A 21,470-nucleotide genomic window follows, 5' to 3' on the forward strand; every position below is an offset into this window, starting at 1 on the left:
TACTGAATCCGAAAAAATAGGCCAACTCCTACTATGTGAGATATTTTTCTTGTCACTATAGTTTGAACCGCCCCGCCGCCCCAAAGCTCGAATTTTTCTGCTAGAGCTGTAACAACTAGTGCCCTCTGACCATTGTGCTTGATTAGGCTATATGCAATTTTCTTTTTTTTCGTCTTAAAATTATGGTCTCGCCTTCTTCAATCAATTTTTAAAATTAAGATGAAGTAACGAACATTGAATTGAACGATTTATTAAAAGCAACAAACACGATATATAGCTTCAATGATTGGGACTACTTCCCAAATTAGAAATAATGACTGTATCCATGACACACGTGTATCGATAACAGAGCACATAGCCTATAATTACCCAATACCAATAGCCTGTCCATCATCATCATCATCATCATTGGTTTAATATTAGTAATTTTATCAGTTCCATACAACAACAAAAATGCGATACAATGAAAGATATATTGGAAGGTGTCGAAGCGACTTGGAGTAGTCTATGAAATTGGACACCCACCTTGGCCTACGCGATGTAAAGAGGAGGCATGCACACCAGAGGTGGTCAGTAACGAAGTGCTTCTACTTTTTCGTAGTACTCAAGTAGTTTTCCTCTACTTATAGTACTTACTCGAGTAGATCTTTTTTTCGCTACTTCTACTTCGTAATATTTTGTGATCTACTTACTTACTTTTCGCTATTTTCAGTTTGTCAAGTAGAAGTAGTTTAAACTTCCAATCAGGAAGATAGCCTGAGGAATTTCGGGGCTGTTTTCACGGAGCATCAACATTTAATTTTCATAAAAGTTGAGTAAAGCCCAGAATTTTCGTCGCGCTTCGCGCGCAGTGGATACGGCGTTACCAGCATGATTTCACGAAAGTATCGATGAATATAATTTAGGTAGCGGGTTGGCGTGATTCCGTTCACACAGGGATATCTAGAACAAGATATCCCTGCGTTCACACGCACACCACATTATCGCCCTTCGCCCACATGAAATAATTCATCACAGTATATATGGCTCATCATATGGTTTGAAACTGATGTTTCGCAATTTATCATTTACTTGTCATAATATCATAATCTAGCATGTCCATGGCACGTCCTAACCTGGAAAAGTGAACTCTGACTTTTTTGTTAGTTTTAATGCTGTTTCAGCATACCGCCTTTAAAACTTTCTGGACTGAAGGCATGAAAAACGTGTTCCGCTTTTAGAAATAGTATTTATGTTTTATTTTCAATTCCCAGTATCATATACTTTGAGTTATAGCCTAATTAATATCATTGCTTTTGTCTGGATAAATACATGTTGAAGTATAAAAGCAAGTGTATGTAGTAACGCCTTTAATTTTCGCAAAGTGTTTTCACCGTATCCTATATAACTTCTCCGTATTGCTCTTCGACTAAGCTACGGACCTTATAATATGGGGGATGGCGCCATACCATGCTATTTTCTAAAACGTGCTGTTCTAGAAAACAGAGTAGAAGTATCACATTTCCATATTAATACTATCATTTTCTATGCTATCGAAAATTGGATACCTGCTGGTATATGCATTACGAAGCTCGTCACCTTTCGCATATAGCTCAATTTGCACCTTTTTTACAATCCATGTAAACGAATTAGGATCGTTTTCACAACTACTTACTTACTTGAGTACTTTTAAAATCAGTAAATTCTACTTCCACTTCAAGTAGTTCTAGGTTGCTTATGGAAGAAGTACTTCTACTTATTCTTGAGTAGCTTTCTTGACTACTTTGACCACCTCTGATGCACACTGAATGAAAAGTAAAGAAGATAGTATAGAAAAATGCAAGCCACAAAAATGGGGTGGCATGTCATGGAAGGCGAGATCGATATAGGTCAGTCGTGGTCTGGTAATCTTGAGGATGGACTAGTAGGCCTATATTCATTTAGTAGTATAGCCTAATTGTTTGTATTTCGACTTGAATGTGGACATACTCGTCGACTGTCGGATAGCCGGCGGGTTACTGTTCCACACATAAGGTCCGGCATATTTGATGGAGCGATCTTTTCGGTCCATCATATGATATTTTGACGACGTGGACGCGCGTGTGTAGGCTACTTGTGCGCTTTTGATTCCGAGGTAAAAAAGTCATTGAAATATTCGAGACAACGACCGCAGTGGAACTGATACATGAACTTGGCGATTTCTAGTTTCCGCATATCTTCTATGTTTAGGACACCGAATATCTTCAGCAGCGACTTGTTGGATGGACAACCAGGCCCTTGTGGGGCACTAGCTATGATAACGGAGTACCTTTATGTTGTAGTTTTTGCAGCGGCTCGAGTGCAGTTTTATTGGCAGCCCCCCCCCCTTCAACAAAGGATGCCATATAGTAACTTAGATTGGATTAGGGATTTAAAGAGTATCAGAAGAACCCAGGCTGGCATGAAGCGTCCAAGGTTGTAGAACAGGCCGCACTTCGGTGATAATTTAGCGTCTAGGGACTGAATATGACTCTTCCAGGTCATGTCCGAGTCCAATAAAACTCCAAGATATTATATGGCATTATCTGTGTTGGAAACGGGCTGACCAGTGCCGATGTTAGCGGTTAGGTTATTTTTTGAATTTACGGTCAGCAATAGGGATTTCGAGGCGTTTATGCAGAGATCATTTTGAGCCGTCCACTCGCGCACTTTAGGCATTTGATCACCAGTCTGGGCACCCAGCTCTGCCGTCGAAGATGCGGAAGAGAGAAGGTGAGTATACCATCAGCGAACAGCGTGGTGTTCAATGAGGAGGTTTCAAAGATGTCGTTGACATATAAGGTGAGGAGGACGGGTCCAAGTACTTAGCCTTGGGGTACACCACAGGTTACCAGGTGAGGAGAGGACAAGGTGTCCGAGATTGCAACTATTTGTTGGCGTCCAGTGAGGCAGCTTTTCATGAGCTCAAGTTGTGTGCCCCGAAATCCGTAACGCGCCAATTTCGAGATGAGAATTTTATGACCATCATCATCATTGGTTTATTAGCAATTTTACCAGTTCAATACACCACAAAAAATGCGATACAATGAAAAGACAGGAAGGTGTCGAAGCGACAAGGAGCAGTCTATGGAATCTGACACCCACCTTGGCCTAGGCGATGTAAAGAGGAGGCATGCACACTGAATGAAAGTAAAGAAGATAGTATAGAAAAAGAAAGCGACAATAAATAGGGCGGCATGTCATGGGAAGCGAGATCGATAGGTCAGTCGTGGTCCGGTAATCTTGAGGATGGACTGTATTTATTTAGTAGTAATTGCTTGTATTTCGACTTGAATGTGGACATGCTCGTCGACTGTCGGATGGCCGGCGGGATACTGTTCCACACATCAGGTCCGGCATATTTGATGGAGCGATGATCTTTTCGGCCGACCTACGCAGTCGAACGCTTTTCTTAGATCGAGAAAAATGCTACGTCCCACATTTCGCTTCATAATACTGTTCAGCCACCGTTAAGAGGGCATGTGAGGTTTGGTGTTTGTTTCGGAAGCCAAATTGTTGAGGGGAATTTACAGACATTTTGGCGAGGAGTGAGGATAGGCGGGAGAGGAGCAACTTTCCGAATACAACCCCTATGCATGGAAGAACGGATATCGGACGGTAGTTGGTGACATTAGTCCTATCCCCGACTTTGTGTACAGGGACTACTCTGGCTGTTTTAGATAGCTTGGGTAGACTCCATTTTCTATCATGAAGTTGAAAAAAGGGGCGATATACAGTCCTATATGCAAGCTTGTCATTTTTAAAAACCATGATGGGATTTGGTCATAGCCGACGGCCTTGTGCGATTTCAGTTTGTGACTTTGTGGATGGCTACTTCGACTTCGTATTTGGTCGTAGGTTCGAGCACAATAGACTGGGATATCGATCTCACCTCTGACCTGACCAATGAAGGGAGAGTCTTTATTTTCATTCAACGGAAATATATAACATACAGACAGCTTAAATGATGACACAGAAGAAAAACATAAACGCAGTATTCGGTCTCGGATAGGAATGATCGATATGACCTTCTAAGTTAGACAGTCTGGTCGCATCCACATTCATAGTAGTACGCTATCCGTACACTATCACCCATTCTCGGACGCCTCCAATTGAGTAGAATTACAGCAGATTTGGGAAATGAGAAAGTTCAAAAGATGCCCCAGTAATAGGCGTAACCATGATTGGACTAGTAGAAAATGTGACTTGTAAAACAGATGGATTCGTAGAAATGCTTCACTGCGAATTTGCAAAGTGGGTCATAAGAACCCTACTGCTGTGCATCATGCCTTCGTTTGCTCTTCTTCGGATTTCTCGAACGACTTTTTGCTTTGCACAGTGGACATATCGGAGCGTTCCGGTGAATAAGTTGATGGCATGATTGACAAGACTGAAATGGTGAACTGATTTTAGACTTTGTAACAGAGCATTCTCAGACTAACAGGGCACTCAAGGCTCTGACAGACATTGGTTGTTCCCACGCATCAATTCGGAAGCAAGAAGAAGTTTTGTCCTATTCAAAATTTCAGTAGAAACGTAGTTTGCGGTGCATTTGTAGTATTCCATGGGGGAACTCGAGCACTCATTTTTGGTGACTCGAGTCACATTTTTTAAATGATGAAGCTCAACTCGACTTGAGTCAATTTGTGTATTAAGTTGACTTGTACTCTAGTCATAAATCAGGGGTGTCCAACCTGTGGGCCATGAGCCTGTTGCAGACAGGCCACGGCAAAATTTGAAATAATTTATCATCTGATATCCTAAGCTCATTGAAATGCCATCGCATGTTGTGACTTCTGAGGAAAACGCAGCGCACTGTCTTGTAAATTAAATATGACATGCGACTACGGCTGGCTTTTCGTCACCAAACCAGCAATTAAGACAATGCAAGTCAAAAACAAGCTCAACCATCAATTTATCTAAATATGTATGTATTAATTGAGGACTGCACTATGTTTATTGTATGTTGTATATAACTGCCGGCTAGTCTACTGTCTTCACTAGAATTTGATTAAAATTACAGTTTACTTTCTTTGCAAAATGTTGCAAAATAATGGGTCATTGATTTTTAAGAGTTTTGAAAGGGGACCCACGCCGTAAAAAAAGGTTGAGAACCCCTGGTGTGAATCATTTCCCGAACTCAAAACAGAATTTTATAGCTTGCCACTTTTACCAATACCACTGAATGCTTCAAGTGCCCCTGCTTGCAATAACTACCCCCCTTTTTGACCAATTACCTTCATCGGTGCTGGCTGCTGTTGTCTTATCGTAGACTTCGGCATACCAAGCAGATTGGTTGGCATGGCCAATCCCTCGTGGTGTGCTGTGGATTGGCCTGGAGAACTTTCGGGGATCTCACTCGCAACAGGTAGCTTGATTTCATTTGCCTCCGGTTTATTTCTGTAATGTATTACCGTACGGTAGCTGATATGCGAAATTACCAGGGTTGTAATGACTCGAGTTGCAATTTTTCACTGACTCGACTCATACGACTGGACACATTCTATATGACTTATTCAAGTCTCGAATAACAGGACGAATAATTGAGAAACGGTCCCAGTAATTGTCTTCAATCTCTTTGAATAAACAGGTTCAGAGTTCAGAGTGAGATAAATGAGCATAATATGAATGCGAGGCCTTCGAATTCACCCAAGAGGTTCCCTGAAGTGAGCTAACCTGACTTGAACTCAATACCGAACACCAAAGGTTGTCATGACTCGAGTCATTTTTTCAAATGCGAAAAATGACTAGACTCGACTCGAGTCAATTTGTGTATTGACTCGACTTGTACCCCAGTCACTGTGCATAACTCGAACAAGGTCATAAGACTCGAGACTTGGACGGCCAAGACAGACATTTCAACAACTTGGAAGAATAGTTAAGTCACCACATTGTTGATATTTCACCTATCAGTGTTGATACTAGGAAAATAGGGCAAAAAACTGTTAGGACTGAGAAAGGGTGGAGTGAAAAAAAAAGTAAAATTTGAATTCCAAAAAGTGCCTCTGATATTTGGTCCCAAATCTCGAATGAATTACTTCCATCATAATTTAAGGCTCCTGCACCCTCTACTGGCCGTGCAATTTCAACGAACGGGCCGAAAACAGCTAATTTTGCCATATCTTGATATACGCTTATGCTAGGATGCTAGTTTTGGGCTTAAAAGCTGCGGAAGCAACATGTTTCTATATCACTTCCATGGAACTTCGTCTTGAAAATGTACAGAAAAAAAGTTACCAGCTAATCATTGATTTCTAGGCCGCCATTAAAATGTCGGTTGGTTTTACCAAGTTTGCAATGCCAATTTGCATGTTACAATTTGTTACATTGCTGCTTTAACAACAAAATCTTGTTTGGCGGACCTACGAGTAGATTTATATAAGTGAGGGAAATTGTAAGTGAGGAAAATTACGATATTATGAATGCGAGTCATTCTATATCACTCACAAAGTTGACGAAAAAGTGGGTTGAGCCAGATTAAACTAAAAACTGAATAGTGAACACAATGACGTGGACTCGACCCTCTACTCCGTGACTCGGACTTGACTCGGTGGTGAATTGAGGACTCGACTTGACTCGAGTCAAAACTATAAAAGTCAAATTAACTTACGTGACACAGAAGCTTGTGACTTGGTTACAACCGTGGAAACGGCAGCTAAGTAAAAGCAGAGGTCATCGGTAACAAAACACTTTTACTGATTCTGAGTACTCGAAAACAATTGTAGTACTTGAACTACATACCCTGATACTCATGTCAAGTCATGACAAGTTTGCACGTGTATCATGGTAGGTGGTGGCTTAATATATATTTAGAATGAGCACTGATTCATAATGTCATTTGCCGTTTTCAGTCGGTCGTGAAGATGTACCTTGCCATTTTTTAAGTAGCCCGCTCGTATTAAAATATTGTAAGTGTGTGACATGTGTCACCTTGACCGAATTTACTTTTTTATAATTACCTATTTCAGTAATTTCCAGACTTCTCACATTCTACTTTTGGTTGAAGCAGTTTTGGTACATCCCAGAAAGCGCTAATTTGACTTGTACTAGATTAGAAATTGATGTTACTATTACTTCAGCAACAATGCAATGCTACTTTGACCGCCTCTGGGTAAAAGATATTGTTGGTATGGTAATCTAATCCTTCCAATCTAGTTACATCTCGACTACCAATATATAGTGAACTCAATATTCTCCAATCAAGAAATGAGACAGATGCAAGGATATATTCAGGGTTGTAACCAATTCACAAGGTTACAAGTCCCTAGCTATTCTTTGAAGTCACAATGGTTGAGTGGAGACGGGAATATTGCTAAGGATAAAATCTGCCAGGAAGGAGATATGTTCGGCAGAAAGTAAGTTTCATATTGGATGTTACCCTCTCAGAAGCGACTGTGGCAAATCTTCCGGATCTCGGAGCGGAGGAACACCAACTGCTGATCTCATCTCATTGAGCTCTTCCTTCAAAGGCAAGAACTCCTCGTGGGCTTTTCCAATATCATCCAAAATCTTTTGTCTCGATGCTCGGACTTGCTTTGTAAGGTCTTCCATCTGCAAAAACGATTTGTTACAATACAGCTGAGAAACAGGAGGGGGCTTATTTGGTATGATACAAAACGACACACAAATGCTAAGCATACAGGGATGCAGAACTCCGCTGCAGTGAGGGATTTAGATGATCAACTGAACAGCTGTAGACTGGTGAAATTGATGGATCACACTAGTGGGTGCCATAGATATTGCATAAATATTAATTATAGTATATAAAATACATTACCGTGCCTAGTAATGGTCCGCATTGTTTCATTCCGACAAGAAAGGAATATATTTTTAAAATATAGTGGTCAAAGTATGTTCAATGAGTTTAGTGGGACTGTCGAAAAATTTAGAACAGACCTAGTGCAGGGGCGGGCAACTTACAGCAAGATTTCCAGCGGCCCGCAAATAGTTTGTACCGTGAAAGTGAAATTCCAATATGAAAGTTTTGACAAATGAATCCAAGTTTGCCAACCTGAAAAGGATGGTCATGAAAGTAATCGTTCTGTTTTGGGCGACCATGAAATTTAACAAGACATGAGTGTGTACCAATGTAACTGATGTCTGCGTACAGTCTTTAGTCTATTAAGGGTTTCTAAATCTACATCCGATATGCAGCCAGAGTTAAAAGAACCTGTTGACAACCTTGATTGACCACACATGTCAGAATGACTTCAACAGTTATTGAAGTACATTAGGTTAATAAATTCATTTATTACTGTTTTGGCCTCTATGCTTCAAACGTTAAGTTTACATTAAATACGATTTATTCCATGTATAAGTCGATAATTACGCGGTTAATGTACCGATTATGTAATCCGGCCCCGCCAAGTAGCCTACTTCATTTTCCCAAATCAGGCCGGCCGACCGGAAAAGTTGCCCGCCCCTGATCTAGTGTAAATTTTGAGTGAATTATGCTTATTAGGCATCCAAGTGCTGATACATTTACCATCCCATCTCTTCCAGTAAAATTAGCCTCTCTCTAATGATTAAATCATATACAAACTCCGGTCATTTTATATATAGCCACCTCCTTTATGCCAATTACTCAAGTTCTTATAAATGATACGTACCATGCAAAACTGTGCAGGAGTGCAGATGAAGTTTCACAGACTGGTGGACTGGACATTGGACAAATCAACGCGTGACATTGTAGCATGCGACATTGGGCATGTGGATTTAAGTTTGGATTTGGGTTAGATTAGACTTGGGCTAGGGGTAGCTTTGTGGTTATAAAGTCAAATGCTTAAGTGTCGCACGCTCATCTGTGCTTTTTCATTGTGTCGCGTGCTCAATTGTTGGCAGCAGTTTCAACTAAACTTCAATAAAGTGGTCACTGGTCAACATTCTGTAAATTTAAGTTGAAATACCAAAGCTGCCAATTAGTGATAACAGAACAATCCGTAAAAGCTGTGGAAAATATTTGGCATAATACTTTTCCATAAGAATATGCTACAGCTGTTGCATGCATTCTTTTACAGCATTTGCGCTGATGTAAGAAGTTCTAAAACTCACAGTGTTTATGTCAGTGTGGATGAGTCGCAGTTCTTCAACATGAGCCATCTTTTCCTGTATCAACAGTTCAAGTTCTCTTTGGTATTCTTCAATACAATTTTCTTCCCTTTGCAGTTCATCGATTAGGTCTTTCATATTCAATTTCATTTTTTCCGCGACTATCGTCTTTTGTCTAAGAAGATTGTTATGCAATTAGAGAAGTAGTCGAAACAGACGGCCGGGTATATAAAATTTGGACGATACAACAGACCCTTCTTCAGTTGTTCTGAGACATCTTTGCAGACTAATACAAGTCAATAGCATGGCCGATATCGTTATATTTTCTGCAACGCTAAAGAAAGCTAACCTAAACCTAATCAAAGTTAAACCAGCCTGAACCCAAGTCAACCCTAACTATATCCTCAAGTTGTCCATGGTGGGGTAATTTCAGCTGGAGAAGATATTCATCACTAGTTTCAAAGTGCAGTTCCCAATCAATAGGGCATAGGCTATCAATTAATTTCAAACCAAACAAAGTTTATGTTGCAAAAATCCATTAAAGGATTTTGTTAGTTAGAAAAGTGCACTTGGAAAGTATGATTAGCATGAATTTTATAAGTTTACTGAAATTTATCTTCGTTTCTAACTATCAATGGAGTGCATTTTCAGAAAGTATATTGTACAACTCGTATACCATATTCATAAGTTAACCCCAAGCTATAGGCATTAGCCATAACCATTGGTCAGATAAGTCGGAAAAACGTGTGAGTCAACAACCGAAATAAATTGTGATTGGACTCACCTAATATCTTTCAGTACTTCCAGCTTTGTGAAGTAATCGTCTTCTTGGGCCTCGGTTTTTATGGACATTGTGATGATCTGAGGTGTTACTAACTTCCAACTATTATCACTATCACACTAATACTGGAACATCGAAAATACAGGCTGTGCTTCAATGACGATCTTGATATATTTGCAGCACTGGGAATTTGCAAGGACGTTGATGCTCCTTATGTCATCCAAAATGAAAAATAATTGAAATTTATGAAGCCAGAGTGGAATTGGTGGCAACGTCACGCAGAACTTTTTGTTTAATTTACTTGATTATTCTATGCAGAAAAGCTCTCATCATGCAGGATTTATTTCAAAAAATGAACCGAGATTCCATAGGGGCATGAAGTGATATTGATTGCCTATCCGGGTTGGAATCCCAGTACGTCAAGTGTAACGACAGTTCCTAGCATCACACCTGTGTGTAGTAACTAGAATCTTTGGTGTGTCGAGACACCGATTCCAGGTGGCTAGGCTATAAATTCAGTCAGACTTTGACAGAAAGTTTTCAGCTGTTCCAAATTAGATTAGAATTATAGATGCACAGTTTTCCAAATTAGAGTAGGATTAGAATTATATCAACACCGTTATACACATTTTTTTCAAATTAGATCGAATGAGAATTATTGAAATCACAAAAACTTGAACAGAGGACACTGCAATGACTGCATCAAGTTCTGTTCATCATATCAAATCACAGTTGATTGTCATGGGCATGAGTTGCGAATGTCTATACAGCAAGCTTGGCTCGTTCGTACCGTTCACCGGTACCATTTACAAGAAGGCCAGAAATTAGATGATTAGAATGAGGTTACCGGCGTTTCTCATTCAAATGCACTGCAATCGGAATCTGCATCGAAGTTCTGCAAGATTTGTTTTGGTTTGTGACAAATCATAAATGTACGTGGTACGCATGTTGCAAATTATTAACACCTATTTTATCTGCGCAAGTTCAAAATGCCACAAGAATTGCGAAAAAAGAAAAACATGAACCGGAGTCCAAAATACCTAGCAAAGGCAATCAAGTATCCACCAGGAAATCGAGTTATGAATAGCAATACAAATTTAACAAAATGGGCAGGGCAAGCAGCGAAAGGCGCTTTCACAGTGCCGCTGCGAGAATCTCGCGATTTGTATTCGAAAATAGGAAGGGCCTTTTATTTAATCGTTACCAGGTCCACATACAAGACAAAATCCACACTAGGGCTGTTCAAAAATAACTTTTTTCCCGGGTTCAAGCCATTCACTGATTAAATTGTCAGGTTACCCTAAAAAACGCTGCACACCAAACTTGGCTCAATTCTAGCATAGCCTTTACAAACTAGCCGGGAAGCAGTAGACCACTTCAGTGCTAACGTAGTTGCGTATAGCGACACCGGGTGTTGAGATGCAACTCTCGTATTTCTACCGCATTTGCTATTAGAACGATAATCCTATCGAAGGCGACCCGACCACTAAATTTAACAAAAACTCGTCTTATTCGAAAGCTACTGTCTTACTGATTCAGAAAATATAAATTATAATCCGGTCAGGCCGCTGAAACTTACCTAAAATCGCTTTGAAAGTGTGCAATTGACATTGTTTCAAAACAATCAGAACAATGCTTAACTGATTCACGTTTCGTACTGATTGTGACGCCATTCAGAGAGGGTCTGCATTGCATCACAATCAGTGAGAGGCTTGAATCAGCTGGGCATTGTCTTGCGGCGCTCTGATTGTTTTGAAACAATGTCAATTCCACACTTTCAAGGCGATTTTAGGTAAGTTTCAGCGGCCTGACCGGATCATAATTTATATTTTCTGAATCAGTAAGACAGTAGCTTTCGAATAAGACTATTTTTTAGTAAATTTAGTGGTCGGGTCGCCTTCAATAGGATTATTGTTCTAATGGCAAATGCGGTAGAAATATGAAAGTTGCATCTCAACACCCGGTGTCGCTATACGCAACTACGTTAGCACTGAATCGGTCTACTGCTTCCCGGCTAGTTTGTAAAGGCTATGATTCTAGCAAGTAGCCTATATGACTCCGCAGATCCCATTAAAAAATTTAATTTAATACAGAAAATTAAAAAAAAATCCAATTTTCCGATGGTAATCCGAGGATTATCAACGAAAAATTGAAATAACTCCGCTTCTAACTCAGGATGGAATTGAGTCAAATTTGTTTTGCATCGTCTGTTAAGACAGCTCAACAATTTCGTGGGGCTGGCAGAAAATTTTGAATTTTTTTTTAATTTTCTGTAATAAAATAAAATTTTTAATTGGATCTGCGCAGGGATATCTAGATATCCCTGGATCTGCGGAGTCCTGTACTTGACAATTTAATCAGTGAATGGCTGGAATCCGGAAAAAATTATTTTTGAACAGCCCTAATGCACACGCATCAAAAGCAAGAATGCTCTTATAGCTAAGTCGAATATATTGCTTGAAAACAAATTACACTAATATATTCTATCAATATAAAATAATTCATAAGCGTTAACTGTACAAACTCAAACTGTAATAAGTATCAAGATGATGGCCATCAGATTGATATAGATGTTATTAATTTTGGTGAATAAAGGACTTGTATCAGGAGTCAGGACACGATACGAAATGAATACGAATTTGATTTGACTCTCCGATCCGGAACAGGGTCGGGATGGGAAAACCACTAAATATCGACTACATGCGCTCATATCTGCTATCTGGAACATTGAATTCACTCACTTCTAATGCTTCTTTATTTATTAGGTCGTTGTTTAGGCTATGTGTACGATCCTGCAGACTATGCTGATATTTCTGCCTAAATGTGCAAATGATAAATCGCTACTCAAACGATTTGGTGTTGTAAACATGGAAAATACGAGGAAGCTAGAAATTGCGAAGTTTATGTATCAGTTCCATTTCGGTGAATGTCCCTCAAATTTCAACGACTATATACTCGTCACCTCGGAGTTAAAAGCGCACAAACGGTGCACGCGCGTCTGCGAAGAACAACTGCCATATGATCAAGACGGAATACAAGGAAACGCATTGCTCCATCTGTCTATCAAGTATGCCGGACCCCAATAGTGGAACAGCATCTCGCCGGCTATCCGACAGTCGTCGATAATGTCCGCATTCAAGTCGAGATACAAGCAATTTCTTCTAAATGAATAGTAGTCAGCCTTCAGGATTACCGGACCACGACCTAACATCGATTTCGCCTTCCGCCACATGCCACCTCATTTTGTCGCTTGCCTTTTATATTATCTGCTTTACTATTTATTCGGTGGTGTGCAGACTGTGCACTCTTTGCAATTTGCATGCCTCTTCTCTACTTCGCCTAGGCCAAGGTGGGTGTCTGATCTCATCAATGACTTCTCCAAGTCATTTAGACACCTTCCCAACTTTTCATTGTATCGCAGCTTTGTGGTGTTTTGAAATGATGGAATTATTAATTATTGATTTTGAGACTTGTTCATGGTATTAAGTCTGCTGATATTTTTAACTGAATCCCACTGTTACTACTGGTATCAGGACAAATATTTTGTCACTGGGTCATTGCGACGCGTTCCTATATTCTTCAGTGCTACCCAAATATGCAGTGATTTGAAATAAAAAGGATGTAGTTACGACGAATCAATCGGCTATAATTATATATGATTTATACGCACACCAAGTAAGCCTACATCGCTTACAAAATGCCACGCAAAATGGGACTTAACCCGACAAACCTACAAGAGTAGGCCTTATATTGATCTAATATTAGTCATTAAAGGTATATGATCGCTATTCTTTTGCATTCTATAGAGCTTGACCTCTCGGATTGCACACACTAGATTCGTTTATCGCTGCTGAGTCTAGTTCCGCATAAACTAACATTTCCCTCTCGGCTCTCTGACTCCGCCAACGTTAGCCTATTTATCAAGTCTCGACGATCAAATTTTGTTGGAACTGCCGATGCCGACCCATACCAGTTGTAGCGCTGTGACGATACGATGGTATCAACGCAAAAGATTAATCGTATTGCTTCTGTGTTTCACCATTCTCCTTGGAATCCATTCGGCCCGCTTGCCGCAAGATTTTCTCTGCACAAATACATAAATCGTGACGCTATACGGTTTTGCGCAACGTATAATTGCCCAACACATTACTCAAATCGATAATAACTTCAACCCTGTGTCTGCGCGTCTTTGGTGTGTAAAAAGCATATTTACACAAGAACAAGAGAAATGATTACTTTGCTGAATAATACATCTGACAGGGCATTCCCAAGAGTCTTCTCGTCATTCGGTTGGCGATTCGATTTTTCTGAGCGCGCATCTAATAAATAGACGGTAAACACTGACATATGGTGGATATCGAGGTAAACGTTTAGCGAGGCTGATTAAATGATAACAACGGCAAGAGTCTTTTCTCCAGACAGCATACAAGTCGGATCGCATTTGTTAGACGACAAAACATGTTCGCCCATTCTCGTATACATTGATCTATTTCAATGTCCTTGCAGACTAGGCATGGAAAGTCTAGTAGTCCTATTTCAATGATGGACAAAATGAACGTAGCGAACAACGAACTACCGCAGAGAAATACAGGAGCGATATTCGCAACGCATCTTTTCGCTGCTGCTCTTAGATTCATTCGTTTAAAGATATTTATATCAGTTCTAAACGATTCAAGACAGTCATACAATAAAATATAAAATGTTGACATCGAAACGACTAGCTAAAATTTGTCACTCAAATTCAAACACGGACGAATAGTAATAAAGTGAACATGAACATATAATGCACGGTTGGCACGGGGCATGATTAATCAAAATTATCATTTCGTGAGTAATACAGCTAAGCGAATATAGCGCAAGGAATTTCGACAACGCTATCCCGCATTATAGCAATCGGTACTTGAGTCATTTTTATCCGCTAAAGACACGAAATGTACAATAACACTGGGCAACAATTTTGAACGAAAAATCTGTTGACTTTGATTTGGCACTTGACTTGGGCTAATTTTGGGGTGCTGATTCCAAACATGCCACTGGTTTTCTTCTATCACGTCAACTTTTTGCTGTATGACATATGCCCAAAATATGCAAATTTTCACGCATTTAACCATATTACTTTTCCATATCATCTAAAAATCCACACTTTTAACATATAATAAGTTATATAGTCAAGGACCCGATTGAATTATGTAGGGAAAAGGTACTTGTATCGATCTAGCCCGATGTTTTCACCCATTCTTGGTAAGAGGATGCAATTATCCGAGAATATTTCACACACATATTTGATTCAAACTGCCGGATATGGCAAGAGAAATAAACATGACATTTACTATCAGCTATAGGTTCAATGCCACTTTCAGCTTATTCAGTGTCACCTGAAACTCCTATACGCTCGATAATTTGGATCGAGATGAAGATCTTAGGGATAGCAGCCCAAATGATAAAAATTTTGAAATCGAAGTTGATTCAGAAAGTAAACAGAGGTGGTCAAAGTAGTCAAGAAAGCTACTCAGGTAGAAGTAGAAGTAGCGACGAAAAAATCTACTCAAGTACGAGTAGAAGTACTTCTCCCATGAGCAACCTAAAACTACTTGAAGTAGAAGTAGAATTGACTCTCTTTAAAAGTACTCATGTAAGTAAGTAGTTTTGAAAACGATCCTAATTCATTCACATGGATTATAAAAAGGTGCAAATTGAGCTATCCGAAAGGTGACGAACTTGATTCATATTGATGCATACCAGCAGTTATCCAATTTTCGATAGCATAAGCAGTCGTCCACATCATGGGATGAAAATGATAGTATTGATATGGAAATGCGATACTAATCCTCTGTTTACTCAAACAGCACGTTTTAGAAAATATCATGGTATCGCGCACTCCTCTATGTTATAAGGCCTGTAGTTTAGTCGAAGAGCAATACGGAGATGTTGTGTTGGATGCGGTGTAAACCCTTTCTTCGATTAGTATACGTTAATAAAAAATATGGTGGACCGTAAAAATGCTTTATTGTGTAGCTTTATTTCTGGAAATTGAAGGCATTACAACGGTTGTTTTCATACTTCAAGATGTACGTTATCCAGACAAAAGAACTGATATTAATTAGAAATCAAAATATATGGAACTGGGAATTGAAAGTGAAATATAAATCTAGAAACGGAACATGTATTAAATGTCTTTAGTCCAGAAAGTTTCGAAGGTTGGTATGCTAAAACAGCTCTGAAACTAAAAGAAGTTCGAGTCCACTTTTCCAGATTAGGACACGCCATGGACAGCTAGATCACGGTATGATAAGTAAATGCTAGATTGCGAAACATCAATTTCCAACGACATGATAAGCCATATATACTGTGATGAAACTGTGGCGAAGGGCGACAATGCGGTGTGAACGGAACCACGCCAACCCGTTACCTAAATTATATTCACTGATACTTTCGTGAAATCATACTGGATAGGCCTACTCCGCATTCACTACGCGCGAAGCGCGACGAAAATTCTGGGCTTAACTCAACTTTTATGAAAATTAAATGTCGATACTCCGTGAAAACAGCCCCGAAATTTCTCAGGCTTTCTTCCTGTTGGAGGATTAAACTACTTCTACTTGACAAATTGAAAATAGCGAAAAGTAAGTAAGTAGATCACAAAATAGTATGAAGTAGAAGTAGAAGTAGTGAAATTCAGATCTACTTGAGTAAGTACCACAATTAGAGGAAAACTACTTGAGTACTTCGAAAAAGTAGAAGTACTTAGTTACTGACCACCTCTGAAAGTAAAGTAGTCCATCAACACGAGTTATAAGCTTTGGGACTTGGAATAGACATCTTCGGAGCTTTTAACATCCTTATGAAGTGAGAAAAGATTGCTTGGCAGGGTAGAGAAGATATCTCACTTTCGATCAGGAGAAACAGCCTTTTCTTCGTAGGCCTACTTTCGGTAGATCTGTGTATTGCCGTGATACTGGCATTGGCTTGATACCGTTACCATGGATTCCCGGAGGAGTTGGGAATCCCGATTTTCAAGTCAAGTGAATGGCAAATGCCTATAGGTAGCTCAAAAAGGATCCTACAGGGTGCAATTCTACAAAATGGCAAAGTCATAGGTGCAGTAACAATTGTACACTCAGTTATTCCTCGTGAATAATACAGAAACATTAGGAGTATAGGAGCATAGTAGAGAAACATTGAATTGTTGCAATATGACGAGCACGATTGAATCATATGTGTCAGCTTTGAAATATTGTGTTTTCTAGTGGTTAGACAATAAGGATGCACATGCAACCCTGATACACAGGTGTCACTGCCATATCTTTATGTCGAACAGCAGACATTCAAAAAAGCTAAAATATCTTAATAATTTCCCTAAAAACCTTGACATAGTCAGAGATGGACAAGGAGAAAATGTCCCCCAACATCTGAAGATAATGGGTCTATAATACCAGAGTAGATTGGAGCTTACATATGTTAGCTGACTGTTGCTCAAGTATCAAACTAGACAACCTACAGAATAATAGATTATTAGCGTAAATTTGGACCCTGAAACTCGTACTTTATTAGTCATGTAGAAGCAATATCAGTTTAAATCAACCAAATAAAGCAGTGCAAATGTTTAGTTGAAGTCTATATTGATTCACTTTCGACTGCTTGTGGTTTTTGAAACGTTTTATACAATAAGCCAAAAATATTAAAAATAGTGCTATTATGTGGGTTATGAGACAATGTGGTGGGTACCTAACCCAAAAAATTGACGTGATAGAGAAAAACCGAAGTCATTTTTTAATTGAGCGTCCAAAATGTAGTTAAAAACAATTGTCTGATCAAAGTCAACAAAAATAGTGTTGACCAGTGTAATGGATACACATAACTTAAGTTGCATTTAAAACAAATGGTTGTTTAAAACACTTTGTTTGAAACACGTTTTAAACAGCGTTTTAAACAAAGGCCTTTATAAAATTAAAATAAAATTGAGTTTTTTTAAAAGTTATATAATTATGCCATAATTGCGTGAATACTTTCCAAAAAACATGTTGTTTGTGCCTGCGGACAATTACCACCGGATTTAGCCGACGTATATCGATATGGGATGGTTGGAACCCACAAAATAGTCGGTTCAACAGTTACAGTGCAGATATTTCGTCAAAAGGAGCTATATTTACCTTATATTTTCAACTGTCAATGTCAATCCATTATGACGTCACAATTGAACATTCGTGACGCCATGGCTTTAAAACAAAACAAAAACAGAAAAGCACATGTTTTATATTAGGGCCTTTTTTAAAACATGTTTGTTTTTAATTGATTTTTGTTTTAAATGTAGCCCTAATCGTATCCCTGGAAAACCGAATTGTGGTGTAATAATAAGAACCAAATTCGACGCGTTTACAGTTCAACCTCTTCTATTCCAAACAGCGCACAGGAGAGGCCAAGGCCGCATCAGGACTAAAATATGTAACAGAACTATGCTAATTTACACCTTAAGGGCCTATAACTATATTCAATCGACAAATCATTGTATCAATGGCTTACCATATTTTCAGCGCCTCAAAACAGGACTATTTTGTCGTCAAGTAGCACCAAATCTAATATTTATATTTCTGTGGTAGTTGCAGGCGAAAGCAATAAAAGTTACAAAAACGACAAATCAAATATATTTTTTCGATTCAACCCATGAATACTTTACGTTCCCCAACTTTTGCCGACAAGGACTGGGAATTATAATTAGTTGGTAGAATAGTTTACACGAAACATCATTGAAAGTATATACGACCGAAACTGATCCAACTAATAGGTCTGTAAAGTTCGCAATTGCGGCAGATGCTTACATGTATATAAATCCCCGGATATTACAGACAAGGTCAAGCAATGTTTGCAATAGCAATGAAGAAGTTGGGCCAATTGTTAGAAATCCTTTTAGACCAGCAATTCAACATGTTTCATGGCAATAATCATTATTAGAAAATGAATACTTCTCGCCTAAAAGTCCTGTTGATAGTGCAGTAGTCGGGAACCTATGGCTCGCGAGCCATACATGGCTCTTTTAGGGATTAGTTATGGCTCTTTGACAAATTTTTCATTTTGTACTTATTTTATCAATATTGCAGCAACTTGTTAGTAAATTTTCATATCACTCAGAATAACTATTGTCGTGGCAGCATAAACATGTCTTTGAGAGGTCAAAACAGTGGCATACCCAGGGTTAAGGGTTCGGGCCCTCTTTTCAAAATCCTAAAATTTAAGTTGCTGGCGTGCCAATATCACTCACGAATTCGATGCACACGACATCGCGCGCCTCGAAATCATTGATTGAACGACATGTTGATTGATCGAAGAGCAGACATGGCGACGCCTTCGTAACATTATTGCATTTGAAACATTGCCTTCCTGATCTACGGCGAGAACTGAATTGCGTTGAAAGTGACACCCACAATTACATATTGAAATTACAAACAACGCCAACAGACCCCGGCGTGTAGCGCAACATTATGCTACCTCGCCGAATACTTCGAGAATTGAAAAGTCGATCAATATTTAGATTTACGGAATCAGTGCGACGATTACATTCGATTGATATCGGTTATTATAAATTCGAAGCTATTTACGATGAATTGCGTTATCACAGGTCACATTTGACCTATATGTGCCTTACCTCTCCTTTCACGCCAATTGCGTGATTTTGGGAGAAAAATGTTTACATTTACTTATTCATGAACATTAATAGGAAATAGCAATCAACTATGAGTAATACCATTTAGCACCAAAAGACGCAATAACTGTAAAAAGAGTGTGAATAGTAGATTCACACTTATACTGTTGTCTACATCTGTTGGAAATCTGAATGTTAATGGTCTTAAGCTTCCAAAAATAACATATCCGCTCCGTGTAACACAAGTTTCACATGCTCAAGTACGGCAACCAGCATGATTAGTACCAGTTTTTAGTTTTGACATGTAAAATAACGCGCACGCGACGAATCCTATGTATTGTAAAAATTGTTAAGTGACTTCGAATTGGTGCTACAATGGCGTCACTAATTTTGAATAGTGACGTAATAATTGATTTACGTGTATGGCTCTCTGAGCGTTACATTGGAAAATATAGGGCTAAAATGGCTCTTTGAACGATAAAGGTTCCCGACCCCTTGTATATACAATAGAGCAACTGACTCGAAATTCGAGAAAGGTTACATTTGGGCATTGCCGAGCGTCTTCGGATGATTCTCTTCACTTGGTGCAGAGTACATGTGATAAGCCTATAACTAGAATATATAAAGGGGTTAGAGCGAACGCAGACCCCACCAACAGAAATTACACGACCGAGTTACCCACATTTGGGGTAATCGCCTAGGTCAACCACGCCGATGTGCAATGGCATGGCCTCGCCCGGGCAGAACCGTCTGCTTGATGACGGTATACTGCTCCGTCAGGTAAGTATGAGTTGTGAATAATTTATTTTGCACCCGTCTTTCTATAGTGAAATAATATTTGTGGTGAGCACGATAATATTCTTCACTGATGCTGAAATCTACAAGTATAGTCTCGAAGTAGGCCTTAAAGTGTGAACTAGACATGGGGTGAATTGCGATCTTTATCGATCAAGATGATTACAGCATTTTCTAGTTTTCGTAATCGATTATATTCCAGTAATATCCAAAGTATTCTGGATCTTTTCGATTATTTTGCATATAAATTCCCTTGCTTTGTAAAAGATGGATTATACTCAACTGCTTATTTTACTAGTGCCATGGTCTGCACTAAAAGAGGATTGTGTCAAGGTATTATTAATATACATAACAGTGGTGCTTTTAGCCTGTGTAAGGCTTTGTGCTCCACGACATTACAATTTGTACATTACAATGAATGCATTTCTTCGTGTCTTTTTAATTTCTTGCACTCTCTCAGGCAGTCTCTGTCACGCGCGCTTCATCATCGTCTCTTTTGCTGCCGACTTACAACTCAGCTCACTTTGGGCTTTTTAAGTCACTGCGACTGCAGAGAGGTCGGCGATGAGGAGATATGTTAAGTTATTGACGTAGAAACGTAGAATTTGTTACAACTTTGTTATTCATAAGCATTAGCTATTCCCAACTACTCATGCCACATTTTCAACTGCTAACACAAGCACGGCTGGTAAAGATTAATTGGAGGGGGATTCAAATGCCGGCAAATGATGAAAGTCGACTATACGTGGTTTTGCGTGCATAGAAAATCTTTCGTCACTATAGTTTTAGCACAATTCGAATTTTCAACTCAATGTTTAGGTTGAGTCTCCGATTAAGTCTCGTCAGTAATAGGCCAATCATCATCATCATCATTGGTTTATTAGCAATTTTTATCAGTTCAATACACCACAAAATGCGATACAATTAAAATATAGGAAGGTGTCGAAGCGATTCGGAGTAGTCTATGGAATCAGACTCCCACCTTGGCCTAGGCGATGTAAAGCCTACTGTCAATCAAATTCGAAATGTGGGAAATTGTTTGCCTGTGAGGCATAATAATAACGAAAATAAGTGTAATACCGCAGCAGCAGTATGCAACAATACCATATCTAATATTCGGTTACAAATGAAGCCGAAAACAACAACGCGGAATATTAGTGAAATATTTCAAGTCTGCAAGTCTGTAGAGGAGTTCCTTCTGGAGACTAGTGG

At 39.2% G+C, this 21,470-nt stretch overlaps 2 protein-coding genes and 1 non-coding gene across 5 annotated transcripts in view; 1 reads left to right on the plus strand and 2 right to left on the minus strand.

Moving 5' to 3' along the window:
• LOC145442840 (glutathione synthetase-like) overlaps window positions 1-21,470 on the plus strand; it is a 350,056-nt gene that overhangs the window by 51,043 nt on the left and 277,543 nt on the right. The gene's annotated exons all lie outside the window — the stretch shown is intronic.
• On the minus strand, window positions 3,886-10,460 carry LOC145442897 (zinc finger C4H2 domain-containing protein-like). Of its 2 annotated transcripts, XM_080320935.1 has the most exons (5): window positions 9,830-10,249; window positions 9,049-9,220; window positions 7,376-7,548; window positions 5,235-5,397; window positions 3,886-4,387 (listed from the first exon to the last, which is right to left on the minus strand). In XM_080320935.1, the coding sequence occupies exons 1-5, from the start codon at window positions 9,895-9,897 to the stop codon at window positions 4,268-4,270; spliced, it is 696 nt and encodes a 231-aa protein (XP_080177061.1). In that variant the 5' UTR covers window positions 9,898-10,249; the 3' UTR covers window positions 3,886-4,267. The 2 variants fall into 2 exon arrangements, with proteins under 2 accessions (XP_080177061.1, XP_080177062.1); XM_080320936.1 differs by lacking the exon at window positions 5,235-5,397 and having other exon boundaries at window positions 9,830-10,460.
• LOC145443889 (U1 spliceosomal RNA) lies at window positions 20,088-20,251 on the minus strand. The gene has a single exon (XR_013916571.1). It is a non-coding gene; the product is annotated as a U1 spliceosomal RNA (small nuclear RNA).

The sequence above is a fragment of the Botryllus schlosseri genome, chromosome 7, assembly GCF_051294905.1.
Source record: "Botryllus schlosseri isolate E-star chromosome 7, Bs_hap1, whole genome shotgun sequence".
Lineage (NCBI taxonomy): Eukaryota > Metazoa > Chordata > Ascidiacea > Stolidobranchia > Styelidae > Botryllus > Botryllus schlosseri.